This window comes from Hippichthys cyanospilos, chromosome 5 (genome assembly GCF_059441005.1).
Source record: "Hippichthys cyanospilos isolate Australia breed blue-spotted pipefish chromosome 5, RoL_Hcya_1.0, whole genome shotgun sequence".
Lineage (NCBI taxonomy): Eukaryota > Metazoa > Chordata > Actinopteri > Syngnathiformes > Syngnathidae > Hippichthys > Hippichthys cyanospilos.
In genome coordinates this window covers 8,914,884-8,935,729 of record NC_142373.1, presented here as the reverse complement: position 1 = coordinate 8,935,729, position 20,846 = coordinate 8,914,884, and the positions used below count along the sequence as shown (strand labels likewise).

At 41.5% G+C, this 20,846-nt stretch overlaps 1 protein-coding gene across 2 annotated transcripts in view; it reads right to left on the bottom strand.

The window, feature by feature from the left end:
• tanc1b (tetratricopeptide repeat, ankyrin repeat and coiled-coil containing 1b) overlaps positions 1 to 20,846 on the bottom strand; it is an 81,070-nt gene that overhangs the window by 32,244 nt on the left and 27,980 nt on the right. For both annotated transcript variants that reach the window (XM_088416088.1, XM_088416089.1), the window contains exons 4-7: positions 14,129 to 14,233; positions 7,420 to 7,559; positions 4,452 to 4,641; positions 2,586 to 2,912 (exon numbers count right to left, since the gene is read on the bottom strand). In XM_088416088.1, the coding sequence (XP_088272214.1) occupies positions 2,586 to 2,912; positions 4,452 to 4,641; positions 7,420 to 7,559; positions 14,129 to 14,233 (762 nt within the window). The remainder of the gene's footprint in view (positions 1 to 2,585; positions 2,913 to 4,451; positions 4,642 to 7,419; positions 7,560 to 14,128; positions 14,234 to 20,846) is intronic.

Genomic DNA, 20,846 nt, shown 5'->3' with positions numbered 1-20,846 from the left:
GTGAGAAATGAGGATTGAGACCCAAGACCACAGGTGCTGGCACTTACCTAGTGGAAATTAAAGTCTTTCATCATGCTCAGTGTGATCAACCAAGATAAAGTCTATAAAACTGTCCGCACAATGGGAGAACTACAAAAAATACTTTTTACTATCGAGCGCGAGCAATTTTCTGGAAACGGTACCTCAAAAGTTAACTTGGGCTCCACGGTGTCAGGAAATATTAATCTTGAGCTCACTACGGATCTTAACAGCTGAATTTCAGTATTTGAATTGATTTTTTGGGGCGCTGTCATCACAGGTTACCAGTGATGAAACATGCAACGCAAATCATTTCTTCCAAAAATAGTTTTATTCCTACTACATTCTTATAGCACTTAAACCTATTAAAAAAAAAACAAAAAAACATGCCCATAAAATTCAACGTGCAAAAATCATGGATAGCTTGAGCATTATTCGGCCAACAAGTCAGTTTATCTTAACGTGAACAAATGAAGCTAAATACAAAAAATGAGTCTTGCCGATTGGGAAAAAAAAACAAACAAAAAAAAGGTTCAGCAACAATGCAGACAGACAATCTAACAATTAACATATTAACAATTAATTCACAGCAAGGTACAACAAATATTGCTATCAAAGACAATGTATGTCTGTGATGGATAGTTTGGGCAAAAGCGGAGATGACCAAGCCACATTTCATCAACGTGAGAGATTACGTGCAAATAGCCCACTGCTTCCAGATAAAATGTGTTCTGTATTAACTACATTTTTCCCGAGCGAAACTTAATACAGCCCGGAGTAATTGTGTATAAATGAAGCCGTCTTCCCATGTCCTTGATTTCATCCCTTGGGGCTTTGTCGCACAGCGTAAAATTCGAGGTGTGAATTATGAAGGTACCCTAGAGGGCAATGCTGCATAACTATGACATCAGGCCATAAACTCTTGGCACACACACAAAGAGACGTGCACCAATCCACGCATATGAACTGTCAGATGTTTTCCTGGCCCTCTCACTTTACGAGCTTGTATGTGTCCGCGCCATTCTTATTAATGTCAAGAAGACATGTAAAAAGGTTCAAGACTCTGGGGGCCACAGAAAGAGAGCCAAGGACACCCTTATGATTGCAATGTGGGCGCAGCTTCAGGTGATATGTGGAACAAAATAGACTGAAAAAATAAAGGCCCTGTTTGCGAGCCGTTTCTCAAGGAACAGAGCATTATTTTTTTAGCTTAACTTCCACTTGTGCCTCGGGCTTTCTGCTGTCAAATTTAGCATGTGCAGCCAGTTCCTCGTGCGGATTAAGATGACCAACGTGATATTTGACGTAGCCTGCAGAAGTCCCATAACTCACTTACTTAGAGAATCAAACAATTATCCGATATTCAGCCCAGAAGAATAACTCTCCGAGGGAGACCAATGCTGGGCTCTCCTGGCGCTAAATGACAAAAGCTAAACCACGACCGCCTGTAATGACTTGATCTCCACGGGCTCCAGATATCCATATACGACGTGTGCCTTTTTAAAAATAAGATAATACGGCAAACAAAACCCCAAGGTCAAATGCAGGAACGGCAAAAATAGATGGAAGAAGGAGACCAAAGACGTGTGAGATTGAGGGGCGAGGAGGTCGAAGCCAAGAATATCAATTGACAAAGATGTGTGGAAATGGAGCACTTGGCCATTATAAAAGACCTTCCGAAGCAGGAATGCGGAACGGATCAGTCACACGGTGGCTTACGATTTAGTCAAAGTACATAACACAACAAATGAAGAAACCTTATAGCGCACATATCAGAACCTCCTCAGCGACTTTGTATCTGCACGTCTGTTTCTTCTGCCCTGTCGCATCTGCTTACGTAACAAAGCTCAAAGATCCTTCCGTTTTAAACACTTGTCATATCCCAGCTACACTTAAAGGAACCCATGAGACAAGAATGGCTTCAGTGGCAACATGAACAAGGTTATTTGGCTATTGGGGCTGATGCAGCGCATACTGTTTGAACCAAATAGAGCGCTTCAGTTTTGGGCACGTCATAGTATCTCAAGGAACCGTTAGGTTTGAATGTATTCACAAGTATGTTCCATCCTTTTTGAGTACGTTCATACTAATCTACGACTTGGAGTACATTTTACTCTGAATATTTTGTGCTCTTCCAAATGTTAAATTTACTCTGTTCAGACCAATGAGAGTCAAATTTTCCTTGATTAGAGCAATATGTACTCTATGAAAATCATCAGTTGTACGGTTTACCTGTGTCGGTGGAGCGGAACATACTCAAATTCATCACTCGTTCATTGGTTCAACAAAGAAAGAATTCAAATGTCGATGTTTGAATTGACCAGTCAAGTAGCAGGGGCTTGAGCAATCATTAATAAAAGAAGGATTGATATATGGTAGCTGCATGTTCCTTAGTGAATTTATTGGAAAGTAACTGTCAGACTACAAACATAGCTGACAGTTATCACCACCCGATCAAGATTTATGGGTCCGAACTGTACCATAGTGAGCTGAACTAAATTGTACCTTTGATGGAAATTGCTAAATGTGACGGTGAGCCCAACATAGACAAGTAAAAAGTGTTTTACCTGCTACAGAGTTGGGCCTGGGCATCATCAGAAGAGAAGATGTTTGTTGTGGGTATTGATTCTGTCCCTCTGATGTGTGGCATGAAGGTTGCAGAGGTCCTACAGCCGCCGCCGCGGACACGCTGCCGTGCTGCTGCTGCTGCTCGGTCTTATCGGCCGGCGTGGCGGCAGCGCCATTGGAGTCTTCCTCTGCCACAGGCGAGCAGGTGTCAGCCCGCATGGTCGGCGTCAGCCCATGGCGACTGCTGCCTCTCAGGCTGCCGTCCTTGCTCCACTCCAGGCTGGAGCCGCTGCGATCGTCATTTTCCGAGGAACTGGTTATGGTGGCTAAGATCAGGCAGAAGCAGGGAAGCGATTGTAAAAAGTTGGTTTTATGCTAAAATGAAAATAATATGAATAATTTCTATGAAAATGATCTCGGCGGTCCGAAAATTGGCAAAAAAGCGCAGCGAGGCTTATGCCTGGCTGCAAATCATGATTTCCAAACCCTCAGTCTTCCGGCCGATGGCTCATGCCGATAGCTGCCCTGGCTTGATTATTCAACCCCGGTTAGAAACAAAAGTAAAACTGAAAATATTGGACATCTAGAACTGCAGGATAAAGCTCTCATTATCAGTTTAGGAGTAATAAATACCAAAGTTATTGTACAATTTCCCAGCGATTCTACTCTTTTCATAAGTCCTTTGAAAAAAGAAAAAATCTTGTTCTGTTTTGTATTGTTCTGCTGCGTTCAAATAGGTCATGAGAAGAAATCCCTTAATCTTCAAAGGCCACCCCAGCCTTCCTACCCAAACATCTGAGTCAAGGTGCATAATTAAACCACGATTGGCAACTGATCACGTCAAAGGGTAGTGACCATGTGACTTAACACCAGCTTCATTTTGTACCATGCTCAACTACAGCTAGTACATCATGTGACTCAGTTTTAAAAGTCAGACTCCATCCATCCATCCATCCATCCATCCATCCATCCATCCATCATCCATCCATCCAAAAAATAAACCCAAACTATATTTCAAAGTCTCCGTAATTCCACCAAAGAGCTTTAACATAGTAAAAGGCGGATTAATGTCCTTTTGAAATTCAGTCTGGGTAAAACATCAAAGGGTCAGAACCGGTAATCACAAGAATCAAGAACCTGACTACTTGAAACAACCTAACCTTTGTTTTGTTTTTCCATGTTTCACTTAGGTCATAGAGATGGATGGGATGTTGTTCAGAGATGTCAAAAATCCTTTCAGGAGATTTCACAAAAAAATAAAGAAGCTCCATGCACACAAACTATAAATGTTAGCCAACAGGATGTCTCCTCCTGGCCAGTTGTGCATTGTATGGCAGCCTCCATAAATTATTTATCAGCCTGCTATGAATTGCTCTGGGGAGACAGGATGACAGACTCATGCTAATTGTGCTCTTTGAAGACTGTAGACGCTGCAGTATTGGAAATGCAAACTGTTGTGCTATGTCGTACGTATAGCTTTGGGCTGTATTTGTTTGCTCCGCCACACCGTCAATCCACTTTTTTCACCTTAGTAAGTAATAGGCATCCAAGGCATGTGGTCCAAAAATTTGCTATTGATTATTTCGCTTTAATATTCAACGTGCGGTTTCAAAAAAAAAGAAGGAAAAAAAAATCAATGAAACGTAACCAGATCAGACTGAAAGTAAATTGATAAACAGAAATAGATCTGCGTGAATACAATACAGTGCATAGAAATAAGAGCGAGCGACACGTGTTGACAAATCATGGACTAGGACGAGCTTTTTGTTCAGAAAGTAATGGAGTATAAAACGTTCTGCGCCATTTTCTGCCTTATTATCAAATAGTGTACGTTCCCAGAATCAATACAAAGGAGTGTCTTTTACCTATGATCCCGCTGTCCTTACTCTCGAGCGTGGAGCTCGGGGTGGTGATGGTACCGCAGGGGCTGGCGCGGCTCAGAGGGGGTCGGCCCGTGGTGCTGTTGAGTGTGGAACATGGGCTGTCTGTGCACGGTGAGGCGGTGCTGCTGGTCAGCGTGGAGCAGGGGCTGATGCCCTGGTTTGTCACAGAGCACTGGGGAGGGGAGAAAGTTGACAGTTGGTCTGGGAATGCCTAGAATGAATTCACTTGCCAGGGAGAAGCAAGTATCAGAGCATTTTTACAAGTGTGCGGTTTGAATTTTGGAATTGACTCGGACCGATGCGGACCAAGTGTTAAGAGAGCCATCATCCAAATGTATCTCTTGACTCAAAGCAAGGAGGCAAGTGCAGATGTGAGACAGGAAAGAGTAACTGCGGCATTAATAAATAGATTAGAAAAAAACCTTAGTATGCAGCTTTGAGACAGGGCTAACCCACAACTAACACTCGGGGTGACTGAATATATGCAGCCTTATGCAGCCTTATGCAGCAGAAGTGGATGCAGCATACGAATTGGTGCAGAAGAAAATGAACCCAGTGAACTTGGACTACATTCTTGCCAAGGTGAGATGATGGAGAGGTTTTACGATAGCTGAAAAGTCCCGGTTAAATAAAACGAAAAGTAACAAAAAACAAAACCAAATATATATTGCTGTTAAATCATTGACTGCCATTGACGGCTATACGCGTCAAAGATCCACTTTTACCGGGCCAGAGTTGAATAAGTTCACTTATTCACTGGCACTGACAGCAATATAAGTCAGAATTTCATTTGATCTGGACTGGCAGTGACTGGTTGAAAGAGAAAAGTTGTTCAGGGCTTCACTGGTAAGAACATATAAAAAACTTGTTAAGGTCACTACATCCTCCTGAGGTCAGTTTATGCATTTGTGTAGTGGACATGTGTTTTTGGTCTCAATCTTTTGACTCATTGGAAGGCAACTATGAAGTTCTAGTGTGCTCAGAGGAGGGCATCCTGGCCTTTCAAATGATGTCTCCACTAGGTCTCGAAGGATCATTTTGTGACGTAGTTTTGATTTTGACTCGAAAGGCACTATCCCTATCACAGAAAAGCAATTAAAGCGAGAAATATTTGTTGGAAGAAAATGACACTTTTTAGTGGTAAATCAATCAAAAAACACTGTGAGTACTGCAATAATTCACATGTCAGGACTGTGAAAAAAATCCTTCATGCTTCCAACAGATCTGACGAAAGTGTTAACATTTTGGGCTCGTAGGGAGATCTGTTCCAACCACACAAAATCTGAACATGATCCAAATAAAACTTTAAGATGAGAGAACATCTCTTGAGCAGATCCAAATGCCCCCCCCCTCCAGTTTCACCATGGGGATACGATAATACAAAACCAATCAAGGTTTTGGAGAATTATTCCACAGCTGCTAAAGCTCAACTAATAAGCACTGTCAGTCAAAACCCAATTTGGAAGCTAAATTGAGGACATGATGAGTGGGGAATGATAACAATAATAATAGTGAAGTTCATTACTGATTGAGATCATGCGAGAGCAACACACAAAAGCTGGACAAAGGACGGCACATTTGCATCAAGCAAAATATGGCCTGAGAAAACTTAGCGTGTTTTGAAAAACATTGCCTTTGTAGTAGAAATGGCACGTTGCCCAGGCCGCTGAGCATGTGTGACAAGCATACGGCAGCTGCATGACAACCAGAACAATGTGAATCTGTGCGGGTTATCCGGTTCATCCGTTGCTCTTGACAAGTATTCTAAATGGACACAAAACACCGTACGCTTGCCACAAACACGTTTGAACTACCCAACATTCCGCAGCCGCCTATTCATTTTCTATAGTGCTCGTCCTTATAAGGAAGAGTGTCACGGGTGAGCTGGAGCCTATGACGGCCGACTTTGGGCGAGAGGTAGGGTACTGGTCCTCGGTCGATTGCGCGCGCGGCGCAACGATTGGTTGATTAGTGAGCCAAATCACAGCAAATTCTGCAACTGTGTCTTTAGTACCTTAGTGCTGCTCAAACTTTTCAGACCAAGCATCATCTAAAACATGCGCAGCTTTGCAAGTACTGCAGTCATGACTGGCAGGACTGCTGTATTATTGAAGGCGCTAAGATTATGCCTGTTTGAACACTAACATTGTGACTAAAGAGAGCATATTATAGAGCATATATATATTTTTTATATATATATATATACATTTTCGTCAATTAGGTCTGCTTTTTTTTCGTACATATTTACGGAAACCTATTTTGGGGGAGGCAGAAACGAATGATTTCATCAAGTAAAATACCCCGCATAAAAACACAACGGGCTCATTGGTTGCTTAGCTACAATTTTGTACAGTAGTTTAACATGGAGAATCTCTTTGTTAAAGGGGAAAAAAATCACCGCCAACTTCTTTTTTTGCCCCCCAAAACTCGTTCTTGCTTCAAATATTGTCTTTACTGTTGATAAAGACACCAGCGCTGGGAGTAAGTTGCTGAACTTTGCTTCTCACACAACTCTTAATTAGCGAAGCCAAACAAAGTGAAGCTCATGACCACCAACATAACTCTATTTCTGGAGCCGGCCTCAGACGCTGTTGTTGCATACTCGGGAGCCCTTGGGACGGCGCTCAAGTTACTGACACACACACTACACTGAAGACCTGGTACTGAAATAAAGCTATATGCAACAATCTCAAACATTTTGTTTGTCAAAGCGGATAAAAGTCAAGAGGAGGCACTTACGTTCCCGTCCAAAGATAATACAAAGCGGGGTTAAAAGGAATGAAGCGGCAACAAAAAGAGCAAATCCTCTGAAACCACAAGTCCTCTCCTCCTCTCTCATCCTCTTTTCTCACTCGCTCTTCACCTCTCTCATTCCGTCTTTGTCCGCGCCGCAGCGGTGGACGCAGCTGCTGCTCGGACAAGCGGGGAGGAGTTTGAGATAATCAAATACCTTCTTTTCATTCTTGTCATCCATAGGTATGCGCGCCGAACCCGGGATGCCTTCTCCCAGTAGGAAGCCCAGTCTTGTCATCAGTTCCTGGGTGGCGGGGGAGGAGGAGGAGGAGCTCGGCTGTTTCTCCGCTTGCCGCTCTGGGGGAGAACGAGGGGGGAGACAGAGAGAGAGACACAACGTTAGTGTGACTTTCACTGGGACGCTGCCCGCCACGCTCTCCTAAACGCCACAGCCAATTTCTGTGCAATGCACCACCCGGCTGACGATCAGGTGCTGCGCACCCCCGAGAGGGAAGACGCGCACTGGAGTGTGTGGGAAATGCTAACCGTATGCGCGGCTTTGCTTTCCGTTTGGTTAAAGGGCTCATACGTAAAACCTCTGAATATCAATGAGTGGACAACACAGCAAACTGGGCATGTGCTATTTCAAACTACTTGAGCCTAAAAGTACTAGTATGTTTAAAAGTACTTGCATTTAAGAACTTGCTGATTCAAAGTGCCGGTACTTGACAACACTATTACATCACAACCGTGACGAAGATTTGATTCATTTTAAAGCAACACTAAAGCCCTGAGGGATGAACGTTTGAGAGCGTTGGCAAAGTCAGCGGCTCTTTAGATCGCGTCAGTGTTTGGGAAACTTGAAAAAATATACCGTATATAGTTTTAACGTCACCTCCAATATTGAGGCGGAAAGCCAATGCAAATAAATTGTCATATCCATCCATGGCGCAGTATATGCTGTTCAAACACGGAATATGAAAGACCAATCATACGAAAGAACAGATGGGAGGAGAGAGATGGAGGCAGATGTCCAAAGTACACAGGCTTATTACGCTACTCTCCATCATCAACTTCCCCCCCTTTGCCTTCATTTGCTCATTCTTTCTTAACTCTCCTTCTCCTTCTTCTTATTCAACTCGCTGCTGGCGGCGAATTTGATTAAATGCAAGCCCGTCCAGTGGCAGTCGCAGAAAATTCCATGAATTAAAAAGTAATTCAGCCGAGATTCGCAAATGCAACACTGGCATGAATATGCCCTTGAAGAAAAGAAAAGTTGTCGGCCCGTTTATCGTTAATAACGTGTCGGCTTGTTAAAGTGGATGGTTCTTCCAATTGGAAAGCCTACGCTGAGCGTAATAAATAAGCATTTTGGTTTTGCCTGGGCTCCATCCTTCGCATCCAAATGTAGATAAATAACCAAAAATGTATCTTGGGAGGAATGAAAGCTAGTCCTCCAGAATATTACTTGAGTCAGCATAAGAACCAAGCGATTACTCAAGTACTGTAACTGGTGAGTAAATTGTGATTTTTTTTTTTTTTTTAAATCAACATATGAAAGTCAAATAGTTAAAACGCACCAAAGGAATGAAAGTGTGATTTCAGATACTGCTCATCTATATCCCTTTCACTAAAACAATAAAATAAGAATTTTGACAAATTCAGCTCTTTTACCTGTCAAGATGTGTTGCTGCACCATTTGTGTTTACACATGCTTTGCTTTTAAAAACGCAACAATCGGTGGTAACAGTTGTCAATAGTGATTTACATTGTTTGTTAGCATTAAGCTAAGCAGACAATAATAAAGGCCTGGCTGTGGTTATTTTAAATACACAATGTTTGATCCTCGTAGTTTTATGTTTAGTTTCACGGTGAACCTCAAGCTAGCGCTACCATGGGTCGCTAAACAAAAGAGTAGAAGGCCAAGGCCTTGTAAATATATCAAATTAATATATGAGTGTAATAAAAGTGACCACCGAAGGCAGTAATGAAAGCGAAGCTGCCCCCTCAACAAGGACAGAGGAAGTCTTCAGGTTTCTTTATGGATTCCGTTCAGCAGAATGACGACATTAACATTATGCAGTGGTATAAATGAACATGAGATTTATTGACTTTGGCGTGGCGGTATCTTCCAGAAAATGGTCCGTGCTCAAGCGTTCACCAAGTTTAATGAAACATCAGCATGGTATGATTGCCTCTAAGGGCTCTAATTAACTCCTCGCGTCTTGATGAATCCCGGTTATTAACTGACCCCATGCTCGTGCCCACATGACTTCATTGGGCGCATTCAGCAGATTTCAAGCGTGCCTTTTTTTGCCTTGCCACAATGAAATGTAGAGATTTGGTAATAAAAGGTGAATCAAAAGTGAATTTAGTGGATACAGAGGCAATATGTCTCCTTTATGGCGCTTCCACAACACAATACAGCCTGAAACATGACTGTCTAGACTGTGGGAACAACATACTGCATACATTATCAAATTCATTCGTCTACTTTTTGGCATTCTTTAAAAGAGAATCAAGGATTCAAAGAACGGCTTCAGTTTTCGAGTAATTATAAGGAATGTGCGAGAGAAAACAAAAAGCAAAGCGAGGTTTACGAGCAGGTGTGAAATAGCGGTCTTGCGGCGAAATGACGGAAGAATGGAGGTAAGAGCGGGAGGAAAGCAGGATTACGCTCGCTCCTACGAGCTGTCTGGGCCCTCTCCCTGCTGAGAATACAATCCAGCCGGTGCTCATTAGCAGCTGGAGTTTCACTAGCGCAAGAGTGGGGCCGCTTTAATGAACCCTCAATGAGAACATGCATCCTGCCTTCTCGTTTGAATTTAAAGGGACCAGGTGATGAGTCCCCAGTAACTATTACTGCGCGCGCTCATGTCGGGAAAAACAATGGCTGTTCGAGCATGCAAAAATGGTATCCAGTGACAAGTTACAGCAATGGGAAGGGAGGCTGCATGTTGGAAAAATAAGACCTGTTGCTCCAATCAGTGAGTCAATGCAGATTCTGATATTTGCTAAAGTTTCGATGATGGAATAATCAGATGATTAATTGCTCGTATGAGGGAGCACGTGACTCAAATTCTGGCCTCAATCGATAGATTTGTCTTAAGCCGTAATGTGATAATATGTTAAAAAATCATAAAAACAAATATTTTGGAAGATACTAAAACAGCTAATAAAAAAAAATTAAAAAATCCAACTACGCTCGCCTTCAAATGTTTCAACGCAAACTGTGATATTGCATCCAGCAGAACCGGTTGTGTGAAAACAGTATTTCAAAAAATAAGTTTATGATTTTCTTTTGAAAACAGATCTAAAATCTAAAATCCCAAAGGAGGAGTACGCATATGGTGATAACAACTTTTATGTGTCTTGATCTTTATTTATCATTCATTTAATTATTTAAGTTTTGTTTGTCCCAACCAAGACCACTATGTTCCCAACAGGGGTCATTCTAGGGTTAGAAGTTTATGAGTGATGGCAGTTTCAAGTTTTTTTGTTGTCTAAATAACATGACTGTTGTTAAAATATTAAATGCCCCCCTTTTTACCATAAAAAAGGGTTAAAAAAAATCAAATGAGTTCTCAAATTTGTGCCGTGCTTGGATTCACTTTAAGAGCGCTTACGTACCCTAAAAAAGAGCTTGAGTTCCAAAGTTTAATAAATCAAACAAAGCTGGCACTGCGCTCTAAATATTTTTCACTAACCAAAAATGCTTTGCGCTGGTACCTGTCTAAAAAATATTTCACATCAATGATAAATGGTTGAGAACCACTGGCCTAAAATGAGCAGATTAATGAACCTTCACAAAGTGAGAAAAGATGCATCCAAACTATCAGGCATGAATTCATATCAACGTCTAATCTACAAGGCCATGGCAAGACATTGAATTATCACTACCCAAAAAGTCCAAAAGAAATTACAGCCCATTCATCTACACTGCTATAAATACACATAATAAATTCATTCCAGAATGCAAGATATGGCATTAAGGCTGATTATAAGTTCCAAGAAGCTACAAGTGATGATGATTTGACAACTGCGCAGTCTTTTATCAATTCTTTCCACAGCTGCCAAATTGGTTCATTCCTACATCGAAAAAAAATACCACTGATATGAAGTAATGTGAATCACTCAAATAAATGTAAACAGTGAGAGAACATTGTAGTACAGTAGTGGTCAAATCAGAAATGTATTCATGTAGATGGCCACTCTTTAGAGAGCAGACCAAGTCATTGCATGACGAAACAGGTGATATCGGGGGGGGGGGGGGGGGGGGGGGGGGGGGCGTCATGATTGAGCAGGCCTTAAGTTCAGAGTTGATTGACGGAGACAGCGCCGCCAGAGCACAGCTGAAACCATACAGTCGACCGCCTGTTACAAATCCACCTGTGCACCCCTGACACGCAGGCACCCGTTTCAACGAAAATAAATGCTCTCCGGGGCGCATAGCTAAAAGTAAAAAGCACATTCACCCACATATTCTGGAAACTCGATCCCTCTCAAAGACGTGCGACAATTCTACTTTAGGTCTGACACATATTTCCTTTTCTTGGCCCTGCGGCTCCAACAATTGGAACGTCGACCAGACAGAAACACAAACTGCATTCAAACTCTGCACGTAAGCTGTAATCATACATGACTGTGACTGACAATACAGTGAGATACACAAGAAGCCCTCTGACAAGAGGTCAAAAAGACATTGCCCCGTCCTTGTTGGATCTTGTAATATCTTATTGAAAGCCTTTTCTACACTCAAGTATAACTCGAGGAGAAACAAAAAAAAAAAAGACAATATTATCTACACACAAAGCAGGGCTCATCATGATTTTTGTTTGTGTCCACTTTCCAAATATGCCTCATGTGTTTGGATGCGATGCTGTCTTAATGAGACAAAATGGATACAGCAATGGACACAAATAGGCTTGGCCTCAACGTTTTTTGACATCTATTATAGCTTAGGTTACTTGTATTTTTGTCAATTACATTTCATACAAGAAAATCAAAAAAATAAATGTAATGTAGCAGGAAACACCTCAAAATACAGGTCACTATGTTCATTTTTGTCCAAAAATGATAAAATAGTGATTATGCGCTCATATCACAGCTGCGCTGTTGCAATTCAACATCATTAGCTTTTATATAGTAGCTCATTGCGCACAAAGAGCAGCAGAAGTTAGCTTGCTGCTGTAATTTCCCAGCAGTAAACGAGTTTTGTCATGGGGGTCCGCTTATTTAACAACCGCAGGTGGCTGTTTTAATAGGAAGCAGGTAGCTTGCTGACCTTTCTTCACTTCCGTGACTTACAGTAAGTCAGTAAAATAGAAGCTCCAAATTGAAAAGCCCCCAGGGGTGCACAATTAGGAATGTAATTTCTACCACTAAGCAATACAGGACATGTATAAAGTTGTGGCAAAAAAAAGAAAAACACAGTTCAAAAATTCACAACGACTTACCTTACTCCAATTAAACATCTCCATATTTCCATGAAACGAAAACCCGGAGCGGCCAAAAGTTATCAGCGTTCAGTGGCACGCACCACGCAGCTGTCATGAGGTAACATTCATCCAGCCTACGCTATCTGCTGATAGCTCACTCCAAGTCTAAACAATGCTCTCGACTGAGCTGGATGTCAAGACACACCCCTTGTGCATCGCTATGGAACAGTTGCTTACTTTCTGTGAGTATGCGTTAAGTGCAACCGCTTTCATTGCTGCCTTGTGCCTTTAAGATAACACTACCTGCAGTTGATGTAGAGGAGGACATGCAGGAATACAAAGTTAAACTTCCATTGACAATGACAGCTGACAATGTGTACATCCATTCATCAACATCAGAAGACATTGGCAGCTCCAGAAAAAACAAAACAAAAAACAAACACACTCTGCAGTCCCGAATATTATGAGTTACAACAAAACTTAACAACATTTATACCTAGATTTTTGTCCTACCTGTGGAAACGGAAAAGTGTTCAGCTCTAGCGGGAAAAATATACGTTAGTACCTATGGCGCCGAATCAAGGTGGGAGGTTAAGAAATTATCCACCCCTGATATATCAATATTATAAGTTGCAACAAAACTATATAAGGATATTCAGGCCTACCTGTGGATGAACTAGTGAAGTGTTTAGTTTTAGCGTCCAAAATACACATGAGTATCTATAGTGTCAATAGGCAATCAAGGGATCTTAAAAAATATAAAAGCAAAAAAAATCATATTTTTTTAATTGTAAAAATATATATACATGTATATACTTACAAAAACATTTCACATGTAGGACCTATATTAATATTATTCAAAAAAGTGTAAAAATTATATAAATATACTGTATATACATAAATAATAAGATAAATATACTGTATGCCTGCTACTTTGTGGATTTTCATCCATCCTGGGGGGTTCTGGAAAATAACACAAAAATGAGGGACTACTTTATTTGTATTGCAGTTGCCTAGAAATTCCCCAGCATCACCTTCCAAATTGTGTTCAACATTGGAGCATCCAATGTGACCATAAAGGCTTACCTCACAGAAAAATGTGGAAACAAAACCACATGCGCATGCACAGTTACCGAGAAATTAGTTCAAGTCATGACATTACTGAGAGAAGGCAGTGCTTGACTGAGACAATGCAACCCTGCCGCACACTGGAAAATGGACTCCTCTGTAATACAAACACGCGCTTTCAAATAAACACGGCACCCTTGTGTTTGTTTAAGGGCTTGTATGACGGGACTGGGCTCAGACACTGCGGTTGTTCCGATGACCGCTCGTCTTGGAGCCGATACATCCCGGCGTTCGGGAGAACCATGCAAAACGCCTACTTTAGGTTTGGGAGCATATGGAACTATACAATGAGGATCTGAGTAATGCACTGTCACCTTCCTCTAATTTCAAAGTGAAACAGAAAAAAAAAGCAAAACTCACCATTGCGTGTTGATTCCTTGTTATCTCCTACTTTCCTCAGCGCTGAAACAATGGCATCAGATGGTACGCGGGGACTCTCCACATACTTGGGCTTCCTGACTGGACCTGTCACCGTCAACCAAAAAGACAGCCGGATAGAGACGGACCGTGAGATAGCAAAAGAGTGAACAAGAGGGCAGGAGGGAGAGGAGAAAGAAAAGCCAAGATGAGAGGCGTCAGAGAGAAAGAGAGAGCGAGAAAGAGAGTTAGAGAGAGAGAGAGAGGCAGAGAGAGAGAGAGAGAAAGAGAGAGAGGGAGATGAGGGTTATTGCTGAATTAACATGTTCCAGATGGGATGAGAGGTGGTGGTGTCTCAGTTGGATTAGCTTGGCTATACTCCGGTGCTAACAAAAAACTATTGCACGCACACACACACGCACACACACACACACGCGTGCACACACAGTGTCGATAGCAGCTTCGGTCTAACAAACCCAAAAATTGTCTGCGTGGCTAGAAACTCCCGTTAACAGCGTTAGCCAGCTCTGGGAATTTAACCGACAACAGGAAACCACAGCAATTAGCCTCTTAGGGCACTTTTTTTTTTTTTTTTTTGAAAGAAGAGATTGAACACACATGCAGCGCTGGGGATGTGGGGAACAACAAACAGTCTAGCGTTTTTATCTTTGAGCTACCCTTCAAAAGTATGCCCTCCTATTGCTGCGAGGATACATTTGAAAGCATTCGAGTTCAGGTGTTATGGGGCCAGTAGATCTGGGACAGTCGTACGGGGGCTTTGATGAGTGTCATTGTTAGGGCACAGCTAAGGCCAAATGACTGCTTTCTTCCTTTTGCTGGTAACGTGACAGAATTAGAAAATCCCAGATCACAAGAAAGTGCGAGCATATCAACATCATTAGCCACTTCATTAAGAATGCAGACTGCACCTAAAGTGACCACTATGATTGGCTAATATGGGAAAAGAGTCTTGGGACTACCGCGTAAATCATCAGGTTTCGCAAGACATAACTTTTATATCATAGCAAAGACGACTATCGGGCCACTTGCTGTTGACTAAAAAATGTCATCACTGTATTCAGATCAACTTGCAAATGTCACATGACCAAATCCAGAAAAAGGTGAGCCGTAATTGGTTACCTGAGCCCTAAAAACGTGTCATTTTCAGTGAACAGCAGTGCCAAAAATGAGTTTTTAAAGGTATTAATTTCAATGTAGTCATCAAATTAATTATCGAAAAACAAACTTTTTGCTGCCAAATATTATAAAGCATTTTTTTTTGTATGGGTCCCCTGTTCCATTTGTAAAAATAGATAGCAAAATAGGAGGAAAAAGTGGATTGTAATTGTGTTTAGATGCAGCGAAATGACAGGTTGATAGTTTATGGCTCACTTGCCAACCTAGTAGGGAGCACAAGAAAAGGACGGCTGGACAAATGTTTGTGTTGCATGTCGCCGTTTTAAATCCGAGATTCAATCCTTATGTTACATCAAAGATGAATCTAATTTACTAAACTGGTGGCAAATATTTGCGGCGAAATAACGATGAGGTGTTTACACTAGCAGGAAACTCAGTCAGAAGGCTAGACTAAATATCAGACCATCAGAAGAACAACTCTTGAGGACCTAGCTATGCAAAAGCACAGCAAGCTTGTGTCCAGATAAATGAGAAATAATTACTAAAAGTGAAAAAAATAAAAAAAAAGTACTCCGAAAGTCGCGGAATGAAAATGTTCTTATCAATGAAATGTCTGTACTACAATATGTTTTATATGGAACCCAGACGTAACAGTGAGATAAGGTAGGATGGTGATAAGAGCCATTTCCTAATACCGCAACAAATACCACTTCCTCCCGCCTTTTCTAAAAAAGCATCCTTGGAATCAGATCAAGCAAACCCCTTGAACTAGAGCTGCAATCACCCTCGGTGGAGGTGGGGCTGGTAGCGGAAGCAACCAGAGTGGGGTAGCTACTGCCATGCAAGTAGAAATAAAAGAGCCAAGAACTTAGTCAGACTCACAGTGCCATCTATGGATGTGCGACATGAAACACATGATGAGTAGCAGCATTCTCACAACCTGAGGGAACTGCTGCCGTCTTGCTTGTTAGCACATGAGTCCAGTCAAAACACACACACACACACAAAGCAGATGGTCGTAGCTAAAGGCAATCTCGGTAACAGGTGTACTCGTGGTGAACACGGCAAGCTTTACTTGGGTTCGGTTAAATCCAAATGAGATTCTACATTGCAATTATTAACCCCAACCGATCTTCATCCATGGATGGTCAGGCACATCCGATCACCCAAGAGTCACATCGTTCCAATTAGTGCCAGAACACTGGGAGGAAAAGGAAAACCCTCCACGTTATGAGTGCATTTCATCAAGGAACAGCGGGGTGTACTGTTGGAATAATTTAAACCGTATGTTTGAAGTTCACTCATGGTTTACACAAGCACAGGAACACGCTTCAAACAACAAACATGTGGCGAGCTTTTACAGTACAGGGGCTTTTGGGACACATGTGAGGGCAGCGAAGTTCACCTTAGCTCAGTGTGGCGAGTATTTGAATGGTCAAGGTGAAGCGTTGTAAAATTCCTGCGCCAAAATGACTGACATGGATTTGTGCTAGCATGATAGCTAATACCTATAGTGAACTTCCTGTGAAAGTGGTTGATTTTTGTTGAATTGAACTGGGGGCAGTGCAATTAAATTCATAATAATAATTAGTTGTATTAAAAATCAGCGATTTAAAGATGAGTTCAACCGTAAAATGGATGGTTTACAAGAAATTTCTCCAATATTTACCAACTACTTTGTTGTTTAAAAAATGATAGTCCATTTACAGATGTAAAAAATTAAAACTTTGTCTAGAATTAATCTGATAGCAAAATAACTGTTCAAATACAATACTTTTAGAGACACAATTTTCCACTTGCTGTCAACCAAAAATGACACCAGGTGTGTTTAAAGCTCAGGTAATGACCAATCACAACTGAGCTTCCGAATGTCACGTGACCAATAGTTGAGCCATGATTGGTCATCATTACCATGAACCTTTCAGCAAGTTATGAAATAGAACGACTTTTATGAATTGTATTGGGTTTGTTTATCCATTTAAAAGCGAACTAGTCGAGAATGATTGAAAAAAAATCAAGATTTTGATTTTGAACTAATAAAAATAGTCTTTTATGCGACATGGGTTCATGATTGTGTACATGCTAGATGAATTGTGATTCATGGTTTCCAGTTTAAAGTGCTTTGTCGCCATCTTGAGGCAATGATACTCACTTACAAAGAAGTTCAATTATTCGATTCTGATCTAAAGTGGGGCTCAGTTAGTTAACAGAAAGGTGAATACAAATCCGAATGGGATGAAAACACAGCTGGAAGGTTCATAGAAGTGTTTTAAAAAGTTAATAGGTGCCATCAACACCTCACTGGATGATTCAAAGGCATAATTACATGCTGGTAGGGTATGATGTCACACTCTTTAGGTAGCAGACACAACATCCCGCCTACATACACTGCGGTGAAACTGTGAGTCAATGTTTATGTGATTCAAACTGAACCAAACTGTAATTCTTTGGTTAGGAGCGTGGCTAAAAGGCATGGTTTGAATTTTCTTTTCTTTAGTAATAAATTTTATTCTAAATGATAGAATAATAGAAACGTAGCTTTGATTACATTAGGTAAAAGTAGAGTGTAATTAGCCTACAGCATCTAAAAGATTTGATTTGACTGAAGGGTTGACGGGGCGGCTCGGTGACGCAGTGATGAGCACATCCGCTTCACAATTAAAGGACTTGACTTCAAATCCAGCTGGCTCCAGCCTTCCTGTGTGGAGTTTGCATGTTCTCCCCGAGCCCACGTGGGTTCCCTCCAAGCACTATGGCTTCCTCCCAGATTCCCAAAACATGCATGGCAGGTGAATTGGACACTTTATATTGTCCTTGGATGTGATTGCGTGCGTGAATGGTTGTTTGTCCTTGTGTGCCCTGTGATTGGCTGGCAACCAGTCCAGAGTGTCCCCTGCGTACTCGCCTGAAGCTGGGATCGACAACAGCAAGCCTGCGACCTTGTGAGCACAAGTGGCTGTAGAAAACGAATGGATGCAAGAATGGTTGATATACTATTGTCACTTTTGTGGAATGGAAATGGGAGAAATACATAAACACAGCATGCTATCTAATAAAAAACAACTCTGACTGAGGACTTACTATTCCAAACAGCTCTGTTTTGTGCTGAATATTTTTCAGTCAAACTCACAGGTGTTTCGCATGAGATCAAAATGTAATATGTGGTTTTGTAAAGGTGCAGGTTGAAATGAGCGCCTGTTACAAGAGACTGACAATGAGTCTGGCACGCCATTATAAGATGTGTCAGAAAACGGATACGGGGGCGATGCTACTCAGGAGACACCATCGGCCATCGCATCTCAGCGTCCTATCCCAAAGTCGAGATGTGACAAATCAAAGTCGGGACATGCCCCCCGCGGAGCTAAGAAATGACAAAAGATTTATTCAGAGTTGGCATAGCGAGCAGGGGGGCATGTGAGGACATGAAAACACAAGCAGAGGGAAACAATGTATTTACTTACAATGCGTCAAAAAGTCAAGTAAGAAAGTATCTTGACAAAATATCAACATCTTGCGTTTGATTTTTCTTTCATCCAAGCACATCCAACTGCAATCCCAGAACTTCGTGTTGGAGCATCGTGTTGCCATTTTCCCGACATTCTTCAGGATGGACTCTTGACCTTGTTACATTTCATTTCACAATGAGACGGTCCATCACATTTACACAGTAAACGGACTGACGGCACTGGTTACAATGGCCGTCTTTATATTCCAAAATGTCACAGCTCACACTTGCCACGCTCAATTCCGATTGGGATTGATTGTGACGTAAACGTTTTATTGTGCGTGCGGCTTCTGGATAATTGATCTACTAAGCGGATCATCAATTCCCCGCAGTGTTTGCCGAACTGTCGGGGAAGCGTTACAGATGTGGTGGTTTTTTTTTTTTTTGTGACATGATTGATGATTCATTTGCTTCTAACGGCCAGACATATTGCCATTATAGCCTGCAGCTCAGGCAATTTTCCACACTTCGCAGCTGTGAGATTGTGACTAAACTAAACTGTATGTTTAACAGTTAAAACTGATCTCACGCATGAAAGCTCAGTGAATTATGCCGTCATTGATATTGTATGAGAATTTTCAACAAACACTTTGTTACCCTAGAAAAAATAGGTAGGACAAAAGATCAATATTCCAGAAATGATAAAAAACATAATATAGAAAAAAATACAACCTTGGAATAGGCGAGTAGGGTCAATACTTGACCTTCTTATTTCAAGAAATTGGTCCTCACAACGGCATTCCATACTAGTTTCAGGTGCTCTCAAAGCAGGTTTTACGATCATGAGACAAGACATTGCTAATTAAATTAGAACTATCCAAACTATGGCCCGGGGGCCCTTTGCGGCCCACTATCCACAGTTTAATGGCCCGGGCCATGTACGAAAATGCAACTTTGACATAGTGTGCAAAGCTATTCTGAAGGAATATTTTCATCAGTACTAGTAACATCAATACTTGGTATTGGTGATTACTCAAGAGTTGCACACTCATAATGCAAGTGTAAAACAGTATTGTAATGTGTTTCAGTGTTTGTTCAGAACAAATCTTATGAAAAATTTGACATGTGAAAATGCTCAAATCTGAGGTGATCTGAGGCGTCATGATCCCTCAACTGATGGAACGTCCCAGGTTTGACTATTCAATTTCTCGGACAGAACGTGAATTGAGATCGATATAAAAAGTAAGCTTATGAAAGGATTGTGCACTGAAGAGAAGTGGAGCACGGTGTTGAAGTTTTCACTCAGTGCCCATCAAAGTGACTGTGAAGAAAAAAAAAAAAAAAGGTTTCCACAGCATCACAAGAAGACCTTTCGCAGTTCAGTACACCCAAAGACTTCCATTATCCCCCAAAGGGACGTCTGCTTAGAGTGGCTGGGCCAGAGGTGACTTGAGCAGAGCTCATCTGGAATGGCATCTTACTCTTGATAAAATAAAGCTTCAACCACCAACTGAGCTCATCATAGACTTTGGCGAAAAATGTGCCAGAAGGCAAGTGTTCAAGGTCAAATTGAAAAACCTTATGAAATATAACACTTTTAAAGACTTTGTTGATTGCATCAGTGAAAAGGTGAGGAGGTCACAAGGATTTTTTCTATGCAACCAGTGCTTTTACAGATTTCTTTTTTTTTTTTCGGGCCAGTCAGCATAGTGGACAATATTAGTGCAACAATGCACCCGTGTAATATGTACTCCTTCTCCTTCTTCTACCTTAGCAAATACGGAATACAAAATCTCGACACGGTAGTGTGAAACCAGACTTCGCTGCAATGTCTGAAAAAAAAAAAATAATAATTTTTGTATGGAATTCATCTTCTTTGTACAGTTCGCCCAAACAAGTGTATGGTTTGCACAATGCACAATGCTTACGTAAGAAACAAAGTCCTTCCCAGCCACTACTGTATACTTTGACGGCTGCCTCAGGAAGGAAATGGATTCGACCAAGAACAGCATTGAGGCGCTGGTATGCCAGAGGCAGCCGGGAAATAAGAACAAAGATGACAAACAAATGAGCCTACAAGACCAGGCACAACTTGAGAAACTGAATACGCATTGAACTGAGACAATGAAGCACAGGTGG